The sequence below is a fragment of the Streptopelia decaocto genome (assembly GCF_964273445.1).
Source record: "Streptopelia decaocto genome assembly, chromosome: 1".
Lineage (NCBI taxonomy): Eukaryota > Metazoa > Chordata > Aves > Columbiformes > Columbidae > Streptopelia > Streptopelia decaocto.
Genome location: NC_138663.1, coordinates 86044436 through 86069582, shown reverse-complemented (window position 1 = coordinate 86069582; position 25147 = coordinate 86044436). Strand labels below are relative to the sequence as shown.

General features: G+C 39.0%; 1 protein-coding gene across 2 annotated transcripts in view; it reads right to left on the bottom strand.

The window, feature by feature from the left end:
- MAN1A2 (mannosidase alpha class 1A member 2) overlaps positions 1-25147 on the bottom strand; it is a 148041-nt gene that overhangs the window by 109625 nt on the left and 13269 nt on the right. For both annotated transcript variants that reach the window (XM_082045553.1, XM_082045554.1), the window contains exon 2: positions 6521-6776. In XM_082045553.1, coding sequence (XP_081901679.1) covers positions 6521-6776 — 256 coding nt within the window. The remainder of the gene's footprint in view (positions 1-6520; positions 6777-25147) is intronic.

Below are 25147 nucleotides of genomic sequence, written 5' to 3'. Positions count from 1 at the left end.
TGCTTATTCAGCTCATACTTTCTCAGCTTCTCTGAGAGGATTTTACTGCAGACAGTGCCAAAAACCTTACCATAGTCTAGCCAGACAATACCCACTACTCACCCTCATCTACAAAGCCAGTCATTTCAATGTACAAGTTTATCAAGCAGGTGGACCATTACTTTCCCTTTGTCAATCCATGCTGGCTACTCCAAATCACCTTCTTGCTCCTAGGCCTGGCAATAGTTTCCAGGATTAGCTGCTTCATCATCTTCCCAGGAATAGAGATAAGGCCGATCAGCCTGTAGTTCCCTGGGTCCTCCTTCTTGAAGAAAGGAATGACATTTGCTTTCCTCCAGTCTTCAGGCACTTCCCCTAATCACCATGATATTTCAAATATTATCAAGAGGTCTTGCAATGACATCAGCCACCTCTCTCAGCACTTCTGGGTACATCCCATCATGGCCCATAGTCTTATGTATGTACAGTTTGCTTAAGTATTCCTCCACCTGCTACTCTTCCACCAAGGGTATGTCTTTCTTGCTTCAGACTTTCTCAGTCGTCACCAGGGCCTGGGATTCCTGAAGGCCAGTCTTATCAGTCCAGGCTGTGGCAAAAAAGAACCTCAGTTTCTTTTATGCCCTATGTCACCAGGTCCCCTGCCTCCTTGAGCAGCAGGCTCATATATTCTTCAACCTTCCTTTTGTTAGCTGTGTACTTATAGAAGCCCTTTATGTTGCCTTTGACATCCGTTGCCAGATTCACTTGCAGTCAGGCTTTGGCTTTCCTAACTTCATCTCTGTAAGCTCAGACAACACCTCTGTATTACTCCCAGGTTAACTGTCCCTGCTTCCACATTGTGTATGCTTCCTTTCTGCATCAGAGTTTTGAAAGAGCTCCTGGCATTTTTGCTTGACTTTCTGCTCATTGGAATGTACTGCTCTTGAGCTTGGTCAAAGAGATCCTTCAATATTAACCAGCTTTTCTTGGGCCCCTCCTCCCTCCAGAGCCTTATCCCAAAGGACTCCATGAAACAGATCTTTGAAGAAGCCAAAGTCTGTTCTCCTAAAGTTCAGGCCTGTGGGCTTGCTTTTTGCACTTCTCTCTCCTTTCAGGATCCTAAACTCTATGATCCCATGGACCCTACAGCAAAAGGCTGCCTTTGAAGTTCACATCCCAAATAAACCCCTCCTACTTCATATGAGGTTTAGCAGAGCATCTGTCCTCATTGCCCACACTTTTCATTTGGAGGAATAATTTGGTGTCAATACACTCCAAGAAACTTTTGCACTCATTATACCCTGCTGGGTTGCGCTTCCAGCAGATACTGAGCTGGTTGTAGTCCTCCATGAAGGCCAGGGCCTGCAAACATGATGCTGCTCCAGTCTGCCTGTAAAGCACCTCATTCGTTATTCCTTGTCAGGGGGTTTATGGCAGACAAACTACAGTGCCACCCATACCAGTCTGCTCTTTAATCCTTACCCATAAGCTCTTGCTGGTTCATCATCCATCCCCAGGCAGAGCTCCAGGGATTACTGCTGCTCTCTCACATAAAAGGCAACATCACCCCCTCATTTTTCTGGCCTAGTCTTCTTAAGGAGTCTCTATCCCTCTCCAATGCAACACTGCAGTCATGAAAGTCATCTTACCACATCTCCATGATCTCAACAACATCACAGCCCTGCAAATGCACACAGATCTCTGACTCATCATGTTTAGTCCCCATGCCACATGCGTTATTGCACATGCACTTCAGAGAGGTACCCAGGCATGCTGACCTCTCAGAAAAGGTTTTAGGGATTTCTCCAAAATGGTGCCTTGCAGGCACCTCCTTGCTTATATGCAAGTGCTAGAGGTGACCCTGCTTAAGCTCTGTTTTGCTGATTTTGTGATCCCTTTCTGTCACATCACTGCAGGCCCTTTGCTTGTCTGCCCTGTCAGTCACTCCCTCACAGGGCTGCTTGGTTAGTGTTTTCCTCCCCCATCACTCCCAGTTCAAAGCCCCCCTTACAAGGTCAGCCATTCTGCTGGCAAAGATGCCTTTGCCCTGCATGTGCGAGGTAGATCCCATCCCTCCCAGGCAGACCCTACGGACAGAGTCCCACAGTAACAGAACCCAAAGCTCTGTTGTCAACACAAGTTCCACAAACAACTGCTGACATGCATTCCCAGTACCCTTTCTCCTCACACTCTTTCCCCTTACTGGTGGGATCAAGGAGACCACCACCCAGGCCCCTGGGTCCCTGACAATCATCTCCAAAACTCTGTAGTCAGTACAAATGCAAAGCCAATACTGTATGCAGTACAATGCATACTGACTTGTATACAAAACACACAACCATAATTTCAACAGCCCAACATTCCTGGATTCAACAACCCAAAGTCTCAAAATAAACATTTAAATGTTTAGAAGAAGGTATATATAGAATATCCTGCATGGGATTAGTGCCATTATTGGGTGAAACACTGTATCTTAACAAGTATCAATAATGAATGTTGGCAGTAAGGCAATACTGTGAAACGCTGGGCTTAAATTTAAGAAATCCTTTTTACCTAATTCAGGCTAAGAAAATTTTCCTTATTTGACTAGGTAAAATTTAACTCCTCAAGGAGACAGAATTAATTAAGAAAAAAACCCCAAACTATCTGTAATGATTACACTTAAACTGCAGAAGAAAATATATATTCTGAACACCATTTAAATACATAAATAATAGAAATTAAGCGCCAAAAATTCCTAGTACTCATGCAAGTCTATCTAATTTAACTTAGAAAGAAGCCAATTACTTCAAATAGATGAGGGGTTCTTTTCTTAATTCCTTTGCATTAACCACAAAAGTAAGACATATCTTAAAATCTTTTTTGAAAATTATACAAGTTACATCTACTCAAACATTTTCTCATCTTCCACTTAATATTTTAGTGACTTCTTTTTTTTTTAAATACTAATGCAAAGCTAAAGTGTACCAGCAAGACAAATTATCAGATGTGTTTATTCTTAAAATACTACTTAGCAAACTAATATACTAGAGAAGTGCTTCAAAGCATATATGGTAAGCAGGAGGAAAACCTTTACTTCTCGAAGTTGTTACTGTGTATCTAAAATAATCCGCCATGGTCCTTATTAAAATAACTGAATTAATATTTTGTGAAAAGAATACATACAAATTAAACAATTATGTGAATTAGTTACAGTTGAGGATACACTAAATGTAACTATGAAAACCAGAGACACACAAAAACAAAACCAAGTGACACCGATTCTGCTCCTGGTTTATTCCATGACCTTAGGAAGCCTCCATCTCTGTGCCCAGTAAACATTCCTATTATACAAAGCTTTCAAATGCTTTACAGAGCTCTCAAGAACATTACACAACTTTTTTAATTTATATGCACTTTAAAAAAATCAATTATTTTTTAAATAGCATTTCTTAAAAATAATACTTTAGAAGTACTGCAAAATCATTTTTTATACAAAGAACTGTTCATAAAGACTTCACCACATTTTTCTTCAGAAAGAAAAAGTAGTAATACATTTTCTGTAAAAATGATAGAAATGAGATCCCTGTTTGAAGGGTTTTGGTCTTTCTCCCAGTTGTAGAGAGCCATGTGAATGTTACAAATTGTCCCCAGTAGTCAGAACAGTTCTAGATAGCTTTTCACTGTTTGATACTAGGCAAAATATAAATTCACTCATTTTGTCAGTTTAAGCAGTCTAAATCTGTTCTGTAAGAATGAAGTTCCTCAAATATGCATCAGGACACTTCAAAGTAAACCAAGGCATGAGCCAAATGCCTTCTGAGGACTACCTAGAATTTTGAAGCCAGATACACAGCCTGCAAAGAGCTAGGAGTTTCTCTGTGGTTTTTTTCAGTCTCAGTCCAGGCAGTGATAATGTCTTGCATTTCAGAAGTGCTAGATACAGACCTATGTTAGAGATATAGTATCCTAGAACTTGTTCTACTTCTGCTAGGTCTGTGTTTCACCTACAAAGATTATTAGTCTACACTGGTTACAAAAAAGTGAAAGACGACCTTGGCAATGATCATAGCATATTTCAAAATGCACTTTGAATCTCTGGAATCACTGCAGCCTTCTGTGATACATCTGATGCTTTCAAAAACTGGGTTTCAGACAAAATATTATTCTTCTGACACTGTTGATATATGTTTTATCTCAGCCATTGCAACACAGAAAATGTCAAAATCCAGAGACAGAAACAGAGGCCAAACAAAAATGACAAGGTACCAACAACAGGTTCTTCAGCATTATCATTTGTCCATTCTCACTAGCAGACCTTCCACTCCTGTATTCTACCCCCTCATGCACCTAGCTATAGAAGGAATGATCTGTTACCCTGCATCAACGAATTTAAATATTCTGAAGATTACTTGATAGACATGGTACTAACAAGACTGACCCACTGAAGGCAATTCACACAACAAAGTTCAGTCATGCTAATATGACCCTGGACTGGTTAAGCACAGTGGTCACTGTCTAGTACAAAGATATGATTATCTTAACTGAAATACCCACCTAAAACACAGTCCCATAAAATCTTTGGTATGGCTTTGAAATCCTACACTACAGAAATCACACTATGAGCCATCAATAAGTTACACGACTAAAAGTAAGTGCTTATTGGTGTGACTCACATGCAGGCTGATCACCAAAAAAAAAAAAAAAACCAAAAAAAAAACAAAAAAGAAAAAACAAAAACGGAACGAGCCTTTTACAGCACGAGATTTGTGGCAATTGCAGCTAAGCATTCCTTACTCACAAATAGCTATACACTCAGGTTTAGATCAGCAAGAGTTGTCCAAACTTTATTACCTATTCATGTCACCAAGAAAATTGCCATTCTGTATTAACCTATAGCTTCTCATCTCCTCTTGGTCTACATTCTGACCAAACAACCTCAGAAACACAAACACTAATTTTCAACCCTCCCTCCAATTCCAGGCTCGATCTATAGGAACTTTAGTTGAATATTTCTTCCAACTAGTTCTTCATTGTCAACTGTGCTCAGTAATTTCACACTACTTGTCAACTCAATTTTATTCTACACATTAAATTCAACAGTGGCAAACTCAAAGGCATTTAAATACAGTACTCTGTAGTTAAAATAAAAAGTGTTGACAACTACATGACCATGACATCCACCATTCATCTTCACCCTAGAGAAGATATTTTGAAAAGCAAGAGTATTTTTTCCATTGAAAATGTTTGAGAACAAAATTTTGAAAAGCAGTAAAGCCTTTTGAAATCCACAGTTCAGTGCTGTTCTTTGGGCAACAGCCCTAACCAAGCAGGATCAAGTGGGTCCGATATCCCACACAAAGCCTCTCAGTCAAAAGTGCTTCTGCAGTAGTCACACCTTCTGGGGAAGGATTTGCCACTTGAGCAATTCAAATAGTGATACAGCTCCATGCTGTATCACTCATGTATCATAAGCAGTTGTTCATTATTTGATAAGAGTGAATTTTATCTAGTCATCATTAATATTCAAAGTAAAATTCCCACTTGGATGATCTAACCACAGCATGGCACATACTCCAGCTGCAACTCCTCCGTATTACAAGGACAGGTGTATGACTGACTTATTTTTGTTTGGTTTTATGAGATAACTAAACTCAAATTACAGTTTAAAATAAGATTTTGCTCCTGGATGTTCTTTAATAACAGAGCCTGTGCTTGTCTACCTCTGGCCTAAACTATTCCTAATTGCTAACCTGATTTTTAGGCATAAAACTAATCACATTGAAGAAGAAGGGGGAAGAAAAAAAAATAAAAAAAAAATAAAAAAAAAGAGCCCCTACAATGTTTCTGCCATACTAGTTCAAAGTACAGACTCAAAAATGCCTGGCAATAATAATAGGAAATAGGCATCACCAGGGCAAAAGAGGGCAGTGAATCTCATGGCCAACCAGGAATGGAAAGGATAGGACCAGAAACAGCAATTCCCATAGCACAGGCTGCCACAGAACCAAAAGCCTAAGCCAGCCTCTTAGTTTGAATGTTTTACAGGTAAATGAGGCAATCTCCTTAAACGACTCCTAGTTTTTCAGACCCACTTAAAACTTATTTTGAAAAGCATGTGATAATTTGGCAGGTTGTAACTTCTAGCAGAAGGTAATTTTTTTCCTGTGTTTTCAATCCACTTTTTAAACATTTTAAAATATCTTGTGACATACTAACATATCCCATTCTTTGAATGGAACCTGACAAAGTCAGGCTCTGCTTTAAGGATGCACTTGTTGCTGTTTCGTGTGTTAACAATAAACTCACTTTCCACCCATATGAAGAAATCCTTAAAATCATTCCTAAGTTGCTATCCAGTAAAATATTAACACCACACCACCAGGAAAAAAAACATGCAATAATGCTGATATTCATTAGTACTTGATGTGCACTTTGGGTTTACTGTTATTAAAAAGATTTGTAGTCCTGTTTGTCTTTTCTTTTTAATATAATTCATAGCAGCAGTTTAACATCATATAAATAACAAGAACACGTAGGACCACATAATCATCATTTTTACCTCTTTGATTTTGTTCCTCTTCTCTCGGATATCCGGGTCTGCTGGTTCTCCACTGTTTATCCCTATAAGATTTGGTAAAGGAACAGCGGGCAGTGGCTTGCTGTCTTTCTTTTTCAGCTCTTGCACTACTTTGTTCTTTTCTGTCTGAATCTCAGCTTGAATCTCATCACGCGATTTCTTCAATTTCTCCTTAGCTTCTTCCAGAGCCTTTTCATGATCTGCTCGGATCTTATTTCTCAGACGTTCCTCTTCTTCTCTAGAGACACAAATGCTAGTCAGCATCTCATTACTAAAAACACATTGCTTATAAACAAACTGCAGCTTCAAAACAGAAGCCACCTCCCAAATTGTTTACTCTAAGTAATTCTAGTGATTCAGACAAGCTTAGTGAATTATGTTAGTGCACAATTCTAAACTATTTTTGCCATGAACTCCAAAAGGACAGCACACACATCACCAACACTACAGTAGAAAAATGTATCATAGGGGTTTTCTAGATTATATCTTAGCACCTTTGCTTGTCTGCTTGAGAATTCAGAGAGAAAAAGCTCTACATTCTGTATTTCTAATACAGGATGCATGCACAGGCACATCTAGCAATCATTCAGTTAAAAACAAAAACGCAGAAGGAATGCTGTTCCTCACCTTCTGCACAATAAATAGACAGTACGAAAACTTGTCATATCTGAAGTAATAATTACTACAAAAAAGTCACCCCTTTTTTAACAATGAAGTGTGAGCTGCAATAGCTGCAAACTCCATTACAGCATGTTTTGTCTTGAATTCAGAACTCGTTGTTCCAATCAGTACAGTCCATAAACCTCACAAGTTCAAAGTTGATTAAAAAGCCATTTAGGAACATAAGCGCTTCTAGTAAAGCATGATTTGAAACTCACTGTCAACAAAACCAACATAATCTTAGTTCTAGGCTCAATCCTTCATTGTGCTCTTTAATGATCAGTAAAAGTTTTGAGATTCAAACAGAAAATGAAGAGTGCTGTTTTTTAAAACCTGGGTTAAACAACAGGTTATTCTAACAAGAAACAAAAATGTTTCACTCCAGTCTCAAAATATTTCAGGGCATCATAAAGATACACAGACTCAATATAACACACCCTTTTTCAGGCTTCTTTAAATATAGAGTTGTTCAACGACTAACGTAAGCCAATATAGTTGCAGGGATTTAAAATAAAACTTAGTTAAAACAAACAAACAAACAAACAACAATCCCTCCCTGTTTCTTCCTACTTTTTCCTCAAAAAGCATAAGAAGAAGATGGTGGATAATGGAAAAGAAAGAAGACAAGCAGCAAGTATCAAGCTTGGCATAACTGCTTTTACAAAGAACTGTGCCACTTGACCCGTATCACATTTTTTTCCAGAAAACATACCAATGAAAAGGATCAGTGAGAATTACAATATAATTGACAGTTGGAAGGGACCTACAGCGACCATCTAGTCTGACTGCAATTAAAAGCCAAACCAAAGTTTACAGGGGGGGGAAAAAAAAAAAAAATAAAAAAAAAAATCAGAAGACTGGCAACTGTTAACCAAACATTGACAATAAAAACATGAATGAACTTACATATTTAAATTCAGATATTTTTCCTACAAAGGTTATTAAAAACATTTGACAAAGTTTATGATAAACCGATGACATTTCCAGAGATTCAAACAAATTCTAAGTAACTCACTGAGGTGCTGTGTTGGAATATTTGGGGTTATGGACAGATCTTACTGGACTTTGCAAGCATAGTAGAACTGGTTTTATTCATCTCACAGATCAAGATCCTGTCATGTCTATTACAGAGCACTGTTTCACCTTTACAAAAAAGGTCAAAGAATGAAGCTAACATGAACAACTTGCACAGAGTTATGACACAATAGGATCAGAGCAATCCTACCAGACCAGTCCATCTTGTGCAAGGTTTATGACTGATACAGTCCTCTGCCTAAGGAGAGCTGATTCTCTAAGTCAAAGTGTAACAAATCAAGTCTTAGTTCCACAAATTCACAGTTCAAACCGCTCCCCCCATGCAACTACCCTGGCTGGTATCTCATCCAGTATATTTTTAACTTCAAATTTATATACCTCTTTGCTCCAGTCTTTAGCACAGGCTTAAAAGCTCAAACAGAGCCTTTTTTTCAGGCTCACATTTTATTTTCAATTTGACAAAGTCTGACATCACTTGATATCATCCAGAAAATGACTGCCCAGTTTACAGGCCAATGTGCATAGCATGCAGTGGGAAACGATGGCAATATGACATAAATTGTCTCAGCAAAATACACTGTTATACAAAGCGTGTTTTATTAGACCTTACACTTTTCTGAAGTGCTATTAGGTTTGCATTTAAAAAAAAATTATAGTAGCATTATTACCTTTCAATATTTCAGTACCAGAAATATAATGCAACGTTTTAACAGATTCGCTGACTGAAAGGCTTTCAAACTGAAGTTCTTCAACCACTTTTCTCAAAATTACTCATGTCAAATCTATATTTCTCCCAAACAATAAAGACCAAAGGACTGAGCTCCTCACTTCAACTATCAAATCCAAGCTCATTAACACTGTTGAAACAGTAACAATCATTTTTTCCCTCAACTTGAGAACAAAGAAACAACATTCAAAGTGGCAAAACACTATTCTAAAGATAGAAAATACAAGTAATAGCATTTACGTTAGCTTTTATTTCTATTATTATCCATTTATGGGGGAAAATAACTTTCTTGTATTCCTGTAACAGTTACATTCTATTGTGGCAGCAATGCACTCAATAGAGTAACAAAAGCAGCTGAAAATTCCTACCAACTGCAAGATTTGAAACCATAGATCTGTAGTCTGAAAAGATTTTCAAGGCTAGCAGAGGGCTCTGCATAGGATGCAGCTAGAGAGAACGAGGTCACCAGAACAAGACATCGTTCCCCACAATCATGTTCTCACCAAGAGACAGCACGCTGTACAGGAGCCAAAGAGATGGCTTACAGAGAAGGAGAAATAGCAAGCATTACTCAACATTTAATAATCAAATACTTCAGTGTGGGGATAATGTATTTTGGGGGAATGATTCTGATTTTCAAAACTCAGTTTCTGGAAGCAAGTGACAACCTTTACCTTCTGGCCAGATCTACTAACATTTTGTTAAGAGATACTGCAATTATTTTTGCAAAGGATCAACCATCACTGAAAAAATTGATTTTTTAGAAAAACAGGATGAAAAAATGTGTCTCAGGTCTTAATCTGCAAAGGATGCTTTACAATGAGCATGTTTTATTCATAAATAGAAATGTTTTGGTAAAACCCACAGGTAACAATGCACATTCCCAAATATAATCCCCCTGTGTGAAAAAGATTAACAATGTTTGAATAGCTATAGTGAGTCTGACTCACTAGAATGAGTCACTGGTGATGTGCTTTGTGCACCTCCATGATTTTGCACCATCAGTATCAAATGCCATGACGATTGTGCCTTCATCTTTCCTTTAAATTTTCAGTCTCAGGTGTTGCATACAGCAGGAATAACAAAAGCTTCATCACTCTACCAACTTCATCTATTTCTAGATTCAAACTGCATGAAACAGCCATAATTTGGAAAACAAGTTTTGAACTCACATCTGTTTACACTGCAGGAACCACTACATAACCACACAAAAGCTGTTGATGTCTACCGCACTATAATCCAATTAGAGTCATTAAGAAGGTTTGAATGACAGTTTACTTCCCTTCAGTCATTCAGCAGAATATCTAAGTGTCTGAAGAAAATACACAGAGACTCAATAGAGATGAAAAATTCTAGTGCTAACTGTATGATCAGCTCCAAGTCTTCCAGGAAGTGACATTTTGAGATAAACATAAGAAAACAGTAAGATGAAGAGAAAGGTCAACAGGTATTTGAGGGAGCTTACACTAGATAGTACAAGAGCAGCTTCTGCAGACAGGTATTCTCTATGCAATTACCAATGATGGACACCATGAGCTACACGAAATGTCATATTCTGTGTTCCAGCTGAATACATATTTTACCAAATATATTCAAGTATATGACACTAATGGAAGAAAAATCACACCCCTAAAAACCAATACCACATTTTCCTTCCGAGTCCTTAAGCAACAAGAACTAAGTGAAAATGTAGAATAAAGTTCAGAAGAAAAGACTGGAAATGTGTGAACAGCTCACAGCCACCCCCAGTCACCCCAAACCCCAACAAGATCCCCATCCAGCATAAGAAAGAGTCAGCAACAGATTGACACACATAGATACCACTACATTCAAATACAGTTAAAGAAACCTCAGAGCGGATCAATCTAAAAATATAAGATTGGAAAGAATCCCAGCATAAACACCCACAGCAAAATGTGTCAAACAGTTTCCCTGTCCAACTGCTCCCCCCTGCCTCTAGGCAACATATGCAAATTCTTAAAATATAGACCATTTTGAGTAAATCTTCAAAAACCTTACCTAACAGAAAGCTGCTTCTTACTTCCAGTCACCCCAACTGCTTATTTTGAAGTCTCAAGACAGGCATTCAAGTACAATGAAACTACAGCAGTAGCTACTTCAAAACAAGCATTATTAAAAGAATCTGTGATTAGACTATTTTTGCCAGCAAGAACCATAAATAGAACTAATAATTAGAATCTGAAACTAGAAACAGGTGCAAAGTTTTTCAAACAATCACTGTAATTAACTATTGCAGCTGCCTATGCAGGAACATTACACACTCTCAAAGCATCCTTGAGCTGTCTAAATGTCATTCAGAAAAAGACCACAAATTATAACACTTCATAACAAAATCACTAAATGAAACTTAATGTGCTTTAATTATGCATGTGGTAGTGAGCCTTCTGAACTTAACAGCTACTATAAGCTACTAAAGCTTCACTTGCCAAGACAATGACTTTTAACATAAGTCTCTCCAATCTGTGTGACACAAAAGGCTCTTGAGAAACTGAATTCGAAAAAGAAAAGCAGTGCTTTCAAACTTCTTCATAAGATTCAACATCAAAAAAGAAAATCAAAATTAGAGTCAATAAAAGCAAACTGCCCACCAGCAACTGCTCTCTCACACTAAAAAGTGGAGCACTGGGTCACTATAGCAAAAGGACAACCAGTTTATTAGTGTTTTGATTTTCAGCAGATGGAGAGACAAGAACTGTTTAAAGCACATAAACATTTGTGGCCCTCATCCAGAAACAAACACCTGTGTGGATATTCCTGAACTTTTACCCTCTTGTCAAGTTTAATCTTCAACCAGAGGCTACTTTCAGAGACACAGTAAAACAAAAAGAAAGGCACTAATTTAGAAAAAAAAAATCTTTGAGAGTCAGCGCCTAAAAAACATTTCACATGTTAACCACAAAAGCTGCTTTTCCTCCCAGTCTTGGAGCATACACAATACTATAACATCCACACATATTACAACCTCAGCATGTCTTCCTAGTGTATGGAGAACATACATTCACAACACACAAGGAAAATGAATACACATGTACTGCCACTTATTGCCCAGAAAAAAATCAAGCCAAACTGCAGATTTCCTTGAGTGGTTTCTTTTAGACAAAAGTGGTAGTAGACTATATTTCTAGCAAGTGGCTAGATTTATATATGGCATGAGAACTGCTCTTTAAACACAAGGAACATGAGACACAGTCCTTGTTCAAGTCCTCTTATTCCTCTCCATCCAGTTTCACAAGATTTTCCTCTTGCAGCTGCACTTGCCCTTTTCATGTTCCTATCTCCCATCTTCCTTTACTAATATTTGTACCAACTTAGGCTCCACTAGCTTGCTTCCTTGGTCTTCTACAAGGGCATGGCTGCCCCTTTGAACATTAGTCCTCCTCACTTTCATCATTCAACTTCTTTGGACCATACTAACTCACTGACACAGGCGCTCTCCTTTAATCCTACATACCCCCTCTTAAATTCCACCTAGACCTCCTCCAAACAAAATTTCCTTCCACTGATGTGCAAAAAATTACATCCCTAAGTGACCTCTCTTGGAGCCAAATCTTAGACTGAGAAGCTAGGAATTCAGCTGTCTTTGTCACTGCTCTCAAGAATTCTCATCTCTGAGATATAAGCTCACAGATCCTGTCTCAGATCTGCTCTCTTGTCTAAACGAAAACCCCAGACTGTGTCACCTTCAAGCCAAATTAACTTTTAATCATCCTCCCATGTCTTTTGTTCAGCAGTAGAAACTCCTCCACTGCCCAGACTGTCAGTGTCTGAGCATTCTTCCCATTTCCTAGAACTCTACTATACGTAATTTTTCCTGCTTAGTTTCCATATATTTTAAATGTAGTCTTTCTTAAGTAATACAGTTAGAAGACCCCAGAGATCGATCTTTTTCTGCTCATCAAGCAATTCTGTTAGGAAGACAATCCACTTAAGTACTTGCATACTTACATTGCCTTTCTGTATTTTCTTTCCTGCAAAACCTGTAATTTATTATATGTATTTTTCTAGGCACAACAGAAAGAAAACATAGCCACTTCTGGATGCCTGATACAATAAATTCATGGTTTTCCATGTTGATCATTAAAGGCCACTGCTTGTTGTTACTGCTGTATCTGTCTCTACCCAATTGTTTTCCTTTACCTTTTAATTTAAGCAGTCTTTGAAAGCAGCTCTGAAATGTGGAAAAGCAAAACCCTTGGAGAATATATTTGGAAACAATTTCAAAAATAAACATTGAATGGGCACACATAACTTGCAGAATGGGGTGGAGAGTTGAAGCATATCCCTTATATATGAAGGGCAAGCCTTCTGTAAAACTAAAAGCCAAAACATTCCTTAGTATTGCTAGACAGCCAGAATCCTCATAAATCATCATAAGGCTGCACACCAAACAAAATACTTTGTAAATAAAGTGCATTACCGTATAAGACATATTTTCTTTTGCAAAGTACAAAATATATCTCCCAGTTAAAAACAAGAGTACATATCCCACAATCAAATGTGGAACATGTATAATTTCTGAAGGGAAAAAAAAAAAATAGACATGCAGGCAAGGTGTCATCCTTAAGGAATTATTTGCATCTTCTGTTATGAATGTTAACGTGAACTGCACTAGGAACATTTATCTTGAGATTCTGTCAAGTGCTGTGACCATTAGCAAAGGCATTTGTTCCTTGTCTCTGTCTACAGCAGCCACATAATCCCAAGCATCAATTCAAAAAAGAAGGATGCCAAGCTCAAGTTAATGGCTTTCTTGCAACCTGAAAGCACTGTCATACTCAGTAGAGTCAGCTTAAGTTTTACTAGTGAAGAAAGGCAGAACTTTTCTACAAACACTCGAATAGTTGTATTCATATCAGCAGCCAGGCATTTGTCAGTGTTAAGAAGGGTCACCAGAGACTGCATAAGCATTTTAAGGTTACATGAAATTTATTAGTTTTATAGCTACAGTATAAGCCAAAACAGCTTTTCAGAAGAATCAGATAAACTATTTCAGGAATTAAAAAAAAAACAAACAAAAACACATACTTCTTTTTTTTCTTAAGACTAGAACAGCAATGAATGCAACTTTCATTAGCGAGGACCAAATAAAAAATGTAAATTACACAACACTTTACACAAGTTTTCAGCTACATATAAGCAATTTCGTTCAGTTTTTAGTGTCTTAATGTCATTCAGGTACAAAAAAACACATCGTTAGGAAAAGCAATAGATGCATAAAGTTCAACAATGTAGAGTTTTCAACCACTACAGCTCTATCAAACATCTAATTTAGAGCCTTTCTGATTATATGATGTAAAAGAGAATACAATTAAATTTGCCTCCAGGCACTAACATATAATCAAAAGCAGGCATTATTTCAGAATTTTTGCTGATTAAAGAAACTTCATTTAACAGCTGCAGCTAATTACTTCTGTGCAGTATATTAAGCCTCTGCAGAACAAGGTCTTAAATCTGATTGTCAAAGCACTTACAATGCTAATATAGAGGGGGAAAAAAATATTTTATTTTTTAGGAATAAACCTTGCTTCTAAAAAAGGACACTGAAAAGACTAAGTCTTAGAAAAGTTTGTCAAATTCAGGATCTGTTCACGTTTTATCAAAAAACCCAAATAAGAAGAATGTTGCTACCTGCTCTGTGCAAAAGGATTTTCAACAGCTTCCCGTCTCCCAGCACCATAACAACTGCAGCATCAGATCTTCCTTCCCAATCAGTACCCCAATGAGCCAGATTTTTTATTTTTTGTAAGTAATAAAGATGGAAGAACTCTACAGGAAGCAGGAGTCAAAAATACATATAGACTACAGGAATAAGAAACAGAAAAAGAAATCAGTATTGAACAAGAGAACTGGGTAGGATAAAAAGTTAGACATGAGAAAGATCACAAGAACGAACACCTGGAAATGGAGTTTATTCTGATGCAGAATTCAAACAGCACCAAAAAATAGTTGGATAATTTTAATTCAAATCTGCAGAAGCCTACTGCAATTAATGATGCCAGAACACATAATTTTCTACTGTAAACCATTCTAGGTTGCTGGAAACACAGTTATTGAACAAGTTTAGATATGTATATAGCAATGTATTTATACTCTACTCAACACTGTCAAGTTTAAGACAGTATAGACAAATATCTTGCATACTATATTATTTATTGATATCAAAGACAGTTTGAACAAGGCAGAATAATACATAGCTTGTCCTGTGATACTGAGAAAGCAATGAACTGCATTCTCATGCAAGAGCAACATGTCATCTCTGCTTCCTATTAAAAAAAGGCATCTTTACAAATAAGCACATTTACATACAGGACAAAGCAGTCCCACTGATATTGATGGCACAAATCAGATACTGAAGCATATGCTCAAGCAGAAATAAAAGGAACCAGAGCTCCCCATAACACAGCATCAAGCTCTTAAATCTTATTTTATGTCCAGTCTACTACTGCTGCCACAAGCTAAGCTTCCAAAAGGGAAAAAAATGCTGCTGCAGATTCTGAGACATTATTGTATTTTCCATATCACTCGAAGCTCAACTTTCTCAGAGGTCATGCCACAATCTTAACAAAAGTTATTTTTCTTTATTCCATACAAAATTAAATATTTGTGAAGACTCATTTTTCACAATGATAAAAAACAAACCTGCTTTGATAGCAACTTTTCCCCAGGAAAACCACAGTCCTACTTAAGCTGCCCAATATTAAACAGAATCCTAAAATTAGCCTGACTTAGATGGCTAATTTTAGATTCAAAAAATAGATTCAAACCACCTGAAAACCAAGAAGATTACAGGTTTCCACGACACCTTAATTCTCACCCTTTTGAACATATGAAGAGCCAGAATAAAGTCGCATGTGCAAGTGCAGAACCGGCACTTTCTATGCTGTTTCAACATTTTAACATTCTCTGGAGTAAAAAGTTGAGGTTTTTAAAAATATAATTCTTATTTTTTTTTAACCTAAAGAAAAAGAATCATGGGTCCCTTTTTGTACAACACCAGCAATTGTTCCAGTATACCCAGCAGATAAATACCTGGCTGCAGGACTGCTGTCACTGGCAGAATTTCGGGTTTTTTGATCATGGGTTGGTTTACATGACACCTGGCCTGCTGGTAACAAGTGGGACACACCTGTCTCAAAAGGGTTAAAGGATCCTTGAGCAGGAGTTATCAGGGCTCATTGAAAGAGCTTTAAACTGGATTTGAAGGGGGAAAAGGAGAAAACCAGACACAGTAGAGGCAAACCCAAGGGCGGCATGTCAACATTTGAGGGATGGGGTGCTAGCAAGGCCCTTTGGTCTCCCATCTCAGTGGAGGTGAAGAATGGAGACCCATGTGGTAGCAAAGACACAAGGGTTATGGATGTGTTAGAAACCACAGAAGTGCCTGAGAATGGTCACACAGGAATCAGGGCTTCTCACTGCAAAAAGGTGGCAGGATTAATAGCCCAGCTGAAGTGCATCTATACAAATGCACGCAGCATGGGCAACAAACAGGAGGAGCTGGGAGCTATTGTGCAGCAGAAAAACCTGGAATCACAGAAATATGGCGGGAAGACTCCCATAGCTAGAGAGCTGCACTGGATGGCTATAAACTCCTCAGAAGTGATAGCTGAGGAAGTAGAGGAGGTGGGGTATCCATGTAAGTTAGGGAGTGTTTTGATTGTCTGGAGCTTGAAAAGGGTGAGAAGGTTGAGTGTCTATGGGTAAGAATCAGGGGTAAGGCCAACAAGGTGGATATCCTGGTGGGACTCTGTTACAGACCACCCAACCAGGATGAAGAGGCAGATGAAATATTCTGCAGGCTAACCCTTGTTCTCATGGGGGACCTCAACTTACCAGATGTCTCCTGGAAATACAACACAGCAGACAGAAAACAGTCTAGGAGGCTCCTGCAGGGTACAGAAGACAACTTCCTGACACAGCTGGTCAGTGAGCCAACTACGGAAGGCACTCACTGGACCTGTTGTTTGTGAACAGAGAAGGACACATGGGTAATGTGTTGGCTGGAAATCACCTTGGGCATACTGATCATGAAATGATCAGGTTTTCTATCCTTGGAGAAGTAAGGAGGGCAGTCACCAGAACTGCTACTTAGGACTTCTGAAGGGAGGTCCCAGCTGACTGGAAGCTGGCAAATGTGACACCCGTCTACAAGAAGGGCCAGAAGGAGGATCCAGAAAATCACAGGCCTGTCAGTCTGACCTTGGTGCTGGGGAAGGTCATGGAACACATCACATGGCACATACAGGATAACCAAGCAATGAGGTCCAGTCATCATGAGTTTATGAATGGCAGGTCCTGCTTGACCAACTTGATCACCTATGACAAGATGACCTGCTTAATTGATGAGGGAAAGGCTGTGGATTTTGTGTACTTAATCAGTTAAAGTGTTTAACAGGCTTCCCAGAGCATTCTCCTGGAGAAGCTGGCAGCTTGCAGCCTGGAGAGGTGTACTCTTTGCTGGGTAAAGAACTGTCTGGATGGCTGCGCCCAAAGAGTTGTAGTGAATGGAGTCAAATCCAGTTGGCAGCCAGTCACAAGTGGTGTTCCCCAGGGCTCAGGATTAGGGCCAGCTCTGTTTAATATCTTTATCAATGATCTGGATGAGGGGATTGAGTGCACCCTTAGTAAGTTTGCAGATGACATCACATTGGGTGGGAGTGTTGATCTGCTGGAGGGTAGGATGACCATACAGAGGGATCTGAACCAGCTGGATGGTTGAGCTGAGGCCAATCATACAAGGTTCAATAAGGCCAAGTGCCAGGTCCTGCACTTGGGTCACAACAACCCCAGGCAGCGCTACAGGCTTGGGGAAGAGTGGCTGGAAAGCTGTCTGGCAGAGAAGGATCTGTGGATGTTGATTGGCAGCCAGCTGAATATGAGCCAGCAGTGTGCCTAGGTGGCCAAAAAGGCCAACAGCATCCTTACATGCATCAAGAATAGTGTGACCAGCAGGACTGGGGAAGCAGTTGTCCGCCTGTACTCCGCACTGGTGAGGCTGCACCTCAAATACTGCGTTCAGTTTTGGGCCCCTCACTACAAGACAGACATTGAGGCGCTGGAGAGTTCAGAGAAGGGCAACAAAGTGGGGGAAGCATCTATAGAACAAGTCCTGTGAGGAGCAGCTGAGAGAACTGCGTCTGTTTAGCCTGGAGAAAAGGAGGCTGAAGGGAGACCTTGTCACTCTCTACAACTACCTGAAAGGAGGTTGTGGCATGGAGGGTGTTGGTCTCTTCTCCCAAGTAGCAAGTGATAGGGCAAGAGTAAATGGCCTCAAGTTGCACCAGGAAAGGTTCAGATTGGATATTATTAAACATTTCTTCATGGAAAGGGTTGTCAGGCACTGCAATAGGCTGCCCAGGGAAGTGGTGGAGTCACCATCCCTGAAGGTGTTTAAAAGACACGTAGATGACGTTCTTAGGGACACGGTTTAGTTACAGAGTTAGGTTATGATTGGACTCCATCTTGAGGGTCTCTTTCAACCAAAATAATTCTATGATTCTATATGCTCTGTGGAAGCTTGCACTACAGTACTGACTTGCTACTTGTTCACCCTCTGTAGCAGCTACATTGCCTGACCGTCATACCAAGGCAGGACACTGGGTTCATAACCTCAGATATGTACAGGCGTTTTGGAGGAGATGGGACAGAAACAACAATGCAGCAACAACGAAGAAATTCCAATCATTTGTGCATTACACACAGCATCCTTGCTCTCCCTTCTTTTGTGATCTTATTTGCCCCCAGAATTACAATTCCCCCCTATTTCACACGTGACATTCCCAGAGGAGCAAAAACGTTCCTGGAGGCATGCAGAAATTCTTCAGAAGTGATTAAGAGGGCCCAAATAGCCTCCAGAAACTGAACAAGTTTTAAGTAGGAGCCTTAGCCAGCTGAGAAATTCTTTTTCCTTCTGCATACTCACATGGTAGAGAAGAAAAGGAATTTCTTAACACATACATCAATTATAGCATGCTCTTGTTCAGGTAGTTTCACCCCATAACAGAACATGTGGTATTAGTTTGACTAATAAGCTATGAAGAGTTCCCCAACATCTTACCTGAGATACAGGAACAGCAATACATGAGAGATTTAAGCAAAAGAGAAACAACATTTTATTCACCTTCACACAACATAGCTTGAAAACATTCCTCTAGCAGATATCAAAGTCTTTCTGAAATCACTATGTAAGAATGCCACAGAGAAAGCTGCATTAATTCCTTGCAATGGGAAATGCTAAATATAAACATTTTAAATACTTAATATACCAGAACAGCCTCATGCTCCACATGTGGTAGGACAGATTATACTTCTGTGACATTCTACGTAGACATTATAAGTTTGTTTTAAAATGAAATAAAAGAGGGGACACACTTGAAAAGAATTTGCCAAAAAATCACCAATAAGCACACACTAAACATGTGAGTCCAGGAAGAACAATAGTAGAAAGAAGATAACTCCTGGTCTACTATTTAAAAAAAAAAAAAAAAAAAAAAGAGACTAAGCAAACCATAAAACAGATCAAACACTTGTCAAGCAACACAGTTAAAAAGCAAACACACCTAATTACCCCACTTTTATATCGTTAATTTGATTGTATTTTGTTAAGAATATGTACTATTTAATTTCAAATAACAATCAGAAAAAAATATAAACACACCTACTGTGAGCAGTAATATTTGGCTGACTTTTGAAAGTGTCGGGTAACCTTAAGAACAGAGCTCGAGACACCAGAAAGGAAAAATAGGGTGCCAAAAGACATTTACTGTACAGAATTGTGTTTAGGGGTGAGGGTTTGTTTGTTTTTTTTTTTTAAGGACACTACAAAGCAGCAATCACTAAAAAATATGACAATCATGTTAACATCCCAGTGATTCAAAATGGTAAGGCTAGAGCTTTAGATCCACAAGATACTCCACCATTTGAGCAAATACAGGATGACAGCTATCAGTAACTATGTAGGTCAACAACAGAGAAAAATACCTTGACAGGGTTTCACACATATCAGCTTGCAGCAGAAAAACACCACCACCACCACACACACCAACAAACAAAACCACAACTCCAGCTACAGTTTCACATAATATTTAAGCTGATTAATACCTAGCTGTTGCTAAGTGAAAGGTCCCACTCAACCCCTTGTGCCAGCTCTGGCACTTGCCAGTGGCTGGTGAACTCATTGTGGGTCTTCCTTGTGCTCTCCTGAGCATTTGTTTGTTCTGAGGGTTTTTGCACAGAGTTAGCTCCCTGAATTAGCTGATGGTGGGGTCAGATGACAGCCAAAGCTAAGAAGGGTAAAGAAGGAGCAGCCTTTCTTCTACTGTTGAGTCCATACAGCCTTCCCTCAACAGAGCCTGGCAGAGACAAATGTGTAAATTGTAGCTTTCAGGTGACTGGTATAACAAGAAATGAAACCAACTGTGGAGCTCTGAGGTAAACAGTTAAAGCCAACAGTAATAAGACAAATATCTGCTGGAAACTGAGGACTACTGGATAAAATCATGGTGAGATAAATAAACTGACTGGACAACTCATACAACACCTAGAGCAGAGATCACCAAAGCAAGCCCAGGCCATGGCAGGTTTAAGCTTTGGGAACAACTTCTGACAAACTCAGAGGGGACCCATCTTCAGACCCAACTCCTAGTCAGAGAAGAGATGACACTGCCTTCACTGTATGCCTGAGGTAGAGAAGTCCACCTGCGTGGACTGATAAGAGAATATCCTTGTATGAGTACAAGCCAGATGATCACAAGCCAGACAACATACAGGAACACAGCTTCCCCAGTGTTGCTGTAGTGACTCACGGATGGCTAGAAAATTAGTGGTTCTGTAGAAACAAGTCAACTAGCATGTGAAGGATGCTTGTATTGCCACATATGCTGCAGATCTATTAGGTTAAAGACAGGTTGTGTATGACTGCAGCATAAATAATATGATCAACAATAAAAGAATATTGGTTTATGTAATAAAGGATATTATAACTCTATATTCCTTGTGTTGGTCACCACCTCTGCACAAATCATTCTTTAAATTTCAGGGCTTTAGTTGCCTTACAAAAGCAAGCCCCCTTAATCCTTATGCTGATACTCAGGAGACCAGGCAACAAGCCAGTAGTGAGCTGAGCCAGCTGAAAAAAAATTACTGATCATTTCAGGCTAAATTAGGTCTTCTAACTGGCTGACTGCCCAAACATTGCTGTTGAGGCAAGGATATAGGCAAGATTAAATGGCTGGGGACACAGCAGAAAAGGACATGAGCTTCAAGTATTATAGACCAGCATGTTTGGGGATGCTAAATTAGAGCCCAAGCTATAAGGAGCATGCTTTCTGCACACAAATAGTCATGGCCATTAACTGCAGTCGTTTCCACCTTCATATCTATCCCTTCACTCAGCCATATGGTTCCCACTCCCCTCCAGTTAGCCCAATGATGTTACTTCCTCTATCAGATAAAAGACATTGCCCACCATCCTAAAATTTTATTTATGCTTTATTGAGCATCATCTTGCCGCAACTGTCTCCCCTCCCCAGTGCCACTCTGATAAGTCTTTGAGATCTTGCTCAGCCAATGCCTGCTTCTTCTTATGCCTCAGACAATGTCAATCTTCTACTTAAGGAAAAAGAGCGGGGAGGCAAAAGGCACTATTTCACAGTCATCCCATCCCCTTTTGTTTTGCTCCATACACAGTTCTCACCTCCAGCTTGCAAACAAAGAAAATAATCATCCCTTCTCACCGCCACCTCTGTCAGCCCTGACTCACTTTCTCCCTCCAGGTTCTAGTACTAATCAGGTACTTCTTTCCCTTTTCCCACCCCCTATAGTAGAAAAGTGAGAATTACATTAGCTAAAGCAAAATCATCTTCCGGATGCCTGTGTTCAAAAGGGGTATCACAGGAAGTATAGTAGCTCCCTCCTTCTACACCATGAGTCTTCTTGGCAGCCTGATCTCCAGTGGCAAACCCAGAGACTTTCATCAGCTGAAGAAAAACAGCTGGAAAAAGTTAACAATTTAAAGCAAGAGCCACAACTGAGTATGGCCTTAGTCTAAAATTCTCAACTGTTCAAATATAAAATAAGTTGACAGCAAAAATACACATAGAGAAAGGCTACTGCAAAGTAAAAGCAGCAAGTTGTGTATAATGTAGACTCAGAGATGGCAAACTTTCAGGTAAGCAGATGGTACTAGACTTCTCCACACAGGAAACCCTCTGGCAGGTCCTACAGAGCTCTGAGGAAGTGACTACCCTCGCACAGATGTTCTGTCGACACAAGCTACCACATTTCCATGATGTTATTTTACCCAGCCAGAGTTGATTTGCACTTCCCCAAAGCAACAGTGCTTTAAATATCCTGTTGGAAGTTCACACATACTGCTCAGATTTATCTTCCTCCTCCACCTATAACTGTTACTATATAGCTATATGGTAAATTGATACCTGTATATCAATGCATTTAAAATCAGAATAGTAGTCAACATGCATGGTGCCATAAGACATGCACTAAAATGGTGTATGGCAAAGAGCTCAAGGAGGAAGAGGGGGAAACCCCTGTGATCTATCACATAAGACTGATACAAGCTCTTCATTACAGAGGAACAATACTACTAGGCATGTGCAGCTTACTACAAACACAGGTCTACAGCAATTTCTCTTGACTTGTTTCTCTTGTCACCAAGAAACAGTAATGTACAACCTTCCTGGCTAAAGCAGTATCAGTGACTTGCTGTGGCATGGGAGCAACATTTGATTTGTCTGAAAGACACTGATCAGCTCCTTGTACCACAAGATTGGCAGGATCACACCAGTCACCAGCACTTCCCTCCCTTTATGTGGCAGCAGTTTAAAATGTAGTCCTGCTTCACAGAAACTGGAAGAAATGTGAGGCAAAAACAGAATTAAAAAAAAAAAAAAAATCATTTTAACTTGGCCTCAGAATATCAATAGCTTTCAGAAGGTATTTTGTGACAAAAACCCAGATAGGACAGGACCTGTAGGCAATGTTCTGTCACTAAACACAGTGGAGGGAAAAAAAAAAAAAAAAAGTCAGGGGAAAAAAACAAATATATATAGCACTTACCCTGTGATTCATAAGGATTTCACATAAGAGGAGACAGACTGCAGTGTGGATATCCTTTTAGCAGTAATATTGGATTAATTAAAATAGAAATAAAGTTCTTCTCCCATACAGCACTGCTGGGACTGGTTAGAAGGAAAGAACAGCAAAGCTTTATACCTCTCTCTACTCATCAAATCAGCCAAAACAGTAACTAAAGGTACAGCAACAAAATACCTGGAAATCATCACATATGGTCTAATCTGGACTGTTCCACACAGCAAAACTGTATCTCATTACTCCCAAAATTCTTTAATCTTGTCAATAAAGCAGAGGATGAAAGACAAATGTGTGACAAGTTATTTAGCCTTCCAGGTGCTTTTAATAATCTTCTATATTGAAATAATCCACCTTGCTAAAAAAACGCACACAATTTTGGTTCAAGAGACAAACAACTGGGTGGTAAGTTTTGTTTCTTTTTAAAAGAGGCCAGAAAAGCAACAACTGGACCAGTAACTCCCCACCCAAAAAATGTAACAATGCAAGACTCAGGCTACTCTGTACATTTATGAATATGGAAAGCAGGTTTTTTGTACATCAGAAGAGCATAAAGTCCACATCACAGAACCACAGAGATTCAGGTTGGAAAGGACCGCTGGAGGTCATCTGGTCAAACCTTCCCCTGTTTAAGCAGGGCCACCTAAAGCCAGTTGTCCAGGTAACGATATACCTATCGTTACCATAAATATCATCAATATCATTACCATAGATTATGCAGTGAAGTTTCCTCACATATGAACAAACTGCTGAAAATATGAGTGATCAGCTTCACTCTGAAAAACCCACCTTCCCAATTGGGGAAAAGTCTTCCCAACTGAATAAACAACATTGCTGACAGCTAGCTACGTTAGTAAAATCCAGCACACAGTCTAAGGAATTAATAACCCATAAACAAGGTAAGGATGTTAGCATTACAATGGTAAACACAACACAATGCAAATAAGGTATAAAAGATGAAATTGTGATGTATAAACTACTCTTACACATTACAATTAAGTCAGCTAAAGAGGACTTCGCATTCTTCAGGAACTGCTAAGCGGATTTTTGTTCATATACATCTGCAATAAAAACTGTCAAGATACAAAAAGTGAAACAAAACACAGCAAATGAGCATTGTTTCAGTAGCATATACATCTAAAACTCTATTGGAATAGTATAGCTAGTACTAACATGGATGTTTTCCATAAACTTATGATAAAATTAACAGATTAAACTAAAGCAATGAAATGTTGATTAACAGTTATCAGTGCTATTTCCAGTATCAGTGAAATATGTTTAATATTAAGTGTTTTACAGACTACATTATACAGGCATTAGATGTATGCAGCAACAGATGAAGTGGACACAAACTACTCTTGGCATGACCAAGATAGAAAAAAAACAATTACAGTAGCCCAGAACATGTGCTGAAACAACAGAAGAGCTGGGGATGTGAAATGCCTCAGCAATTCGATCACTGAATTGTCTTCATCAATATAACCACCTCAGATTTTTCAGGTAGGTTTATAAACTGTACACGGTACATACTGTGTTACCTTCCTCTATTAATTGTGCTTAATACAATCACACCAGCAGGTAAAGTCAAATTTCCTCCTTCTCCTCCCCTCCTCCAAAATACAGTCAACTATCTGAATTCCCAGGAACAAAATGCAGCTCATGGACAGTTGCAGTCATACGTTTGATTCCTCTAAGATTAATTTAAAATCTGTTTCGTTACCTCAAATGATGATGGCAACTTCCTTACGTCTTTCATTTCCCTAACAAATATATTATGTGCAATATAACAGTGTATAATTAAGAAAGAGATGCCTCAAACAGGATAATATTGTTGATTTGACTAATGGAAACTCTGGAACTAGAAAACTACCCTCAACTCTTTCCTTTTCTGACTGTAGGCAACAAAATCATGTTTATTTTGAGAAGTTCAGACGAAATAGTTTCAAGTATACTCGTCCAGAGTAAACAAGCATGCAGGCCCAAGATCACCAAAACATTCAACTCTTTACAACTCAAAGTCCAGCGTGAGCTTGGGCTCAGCTCCACCAAAAACAAAC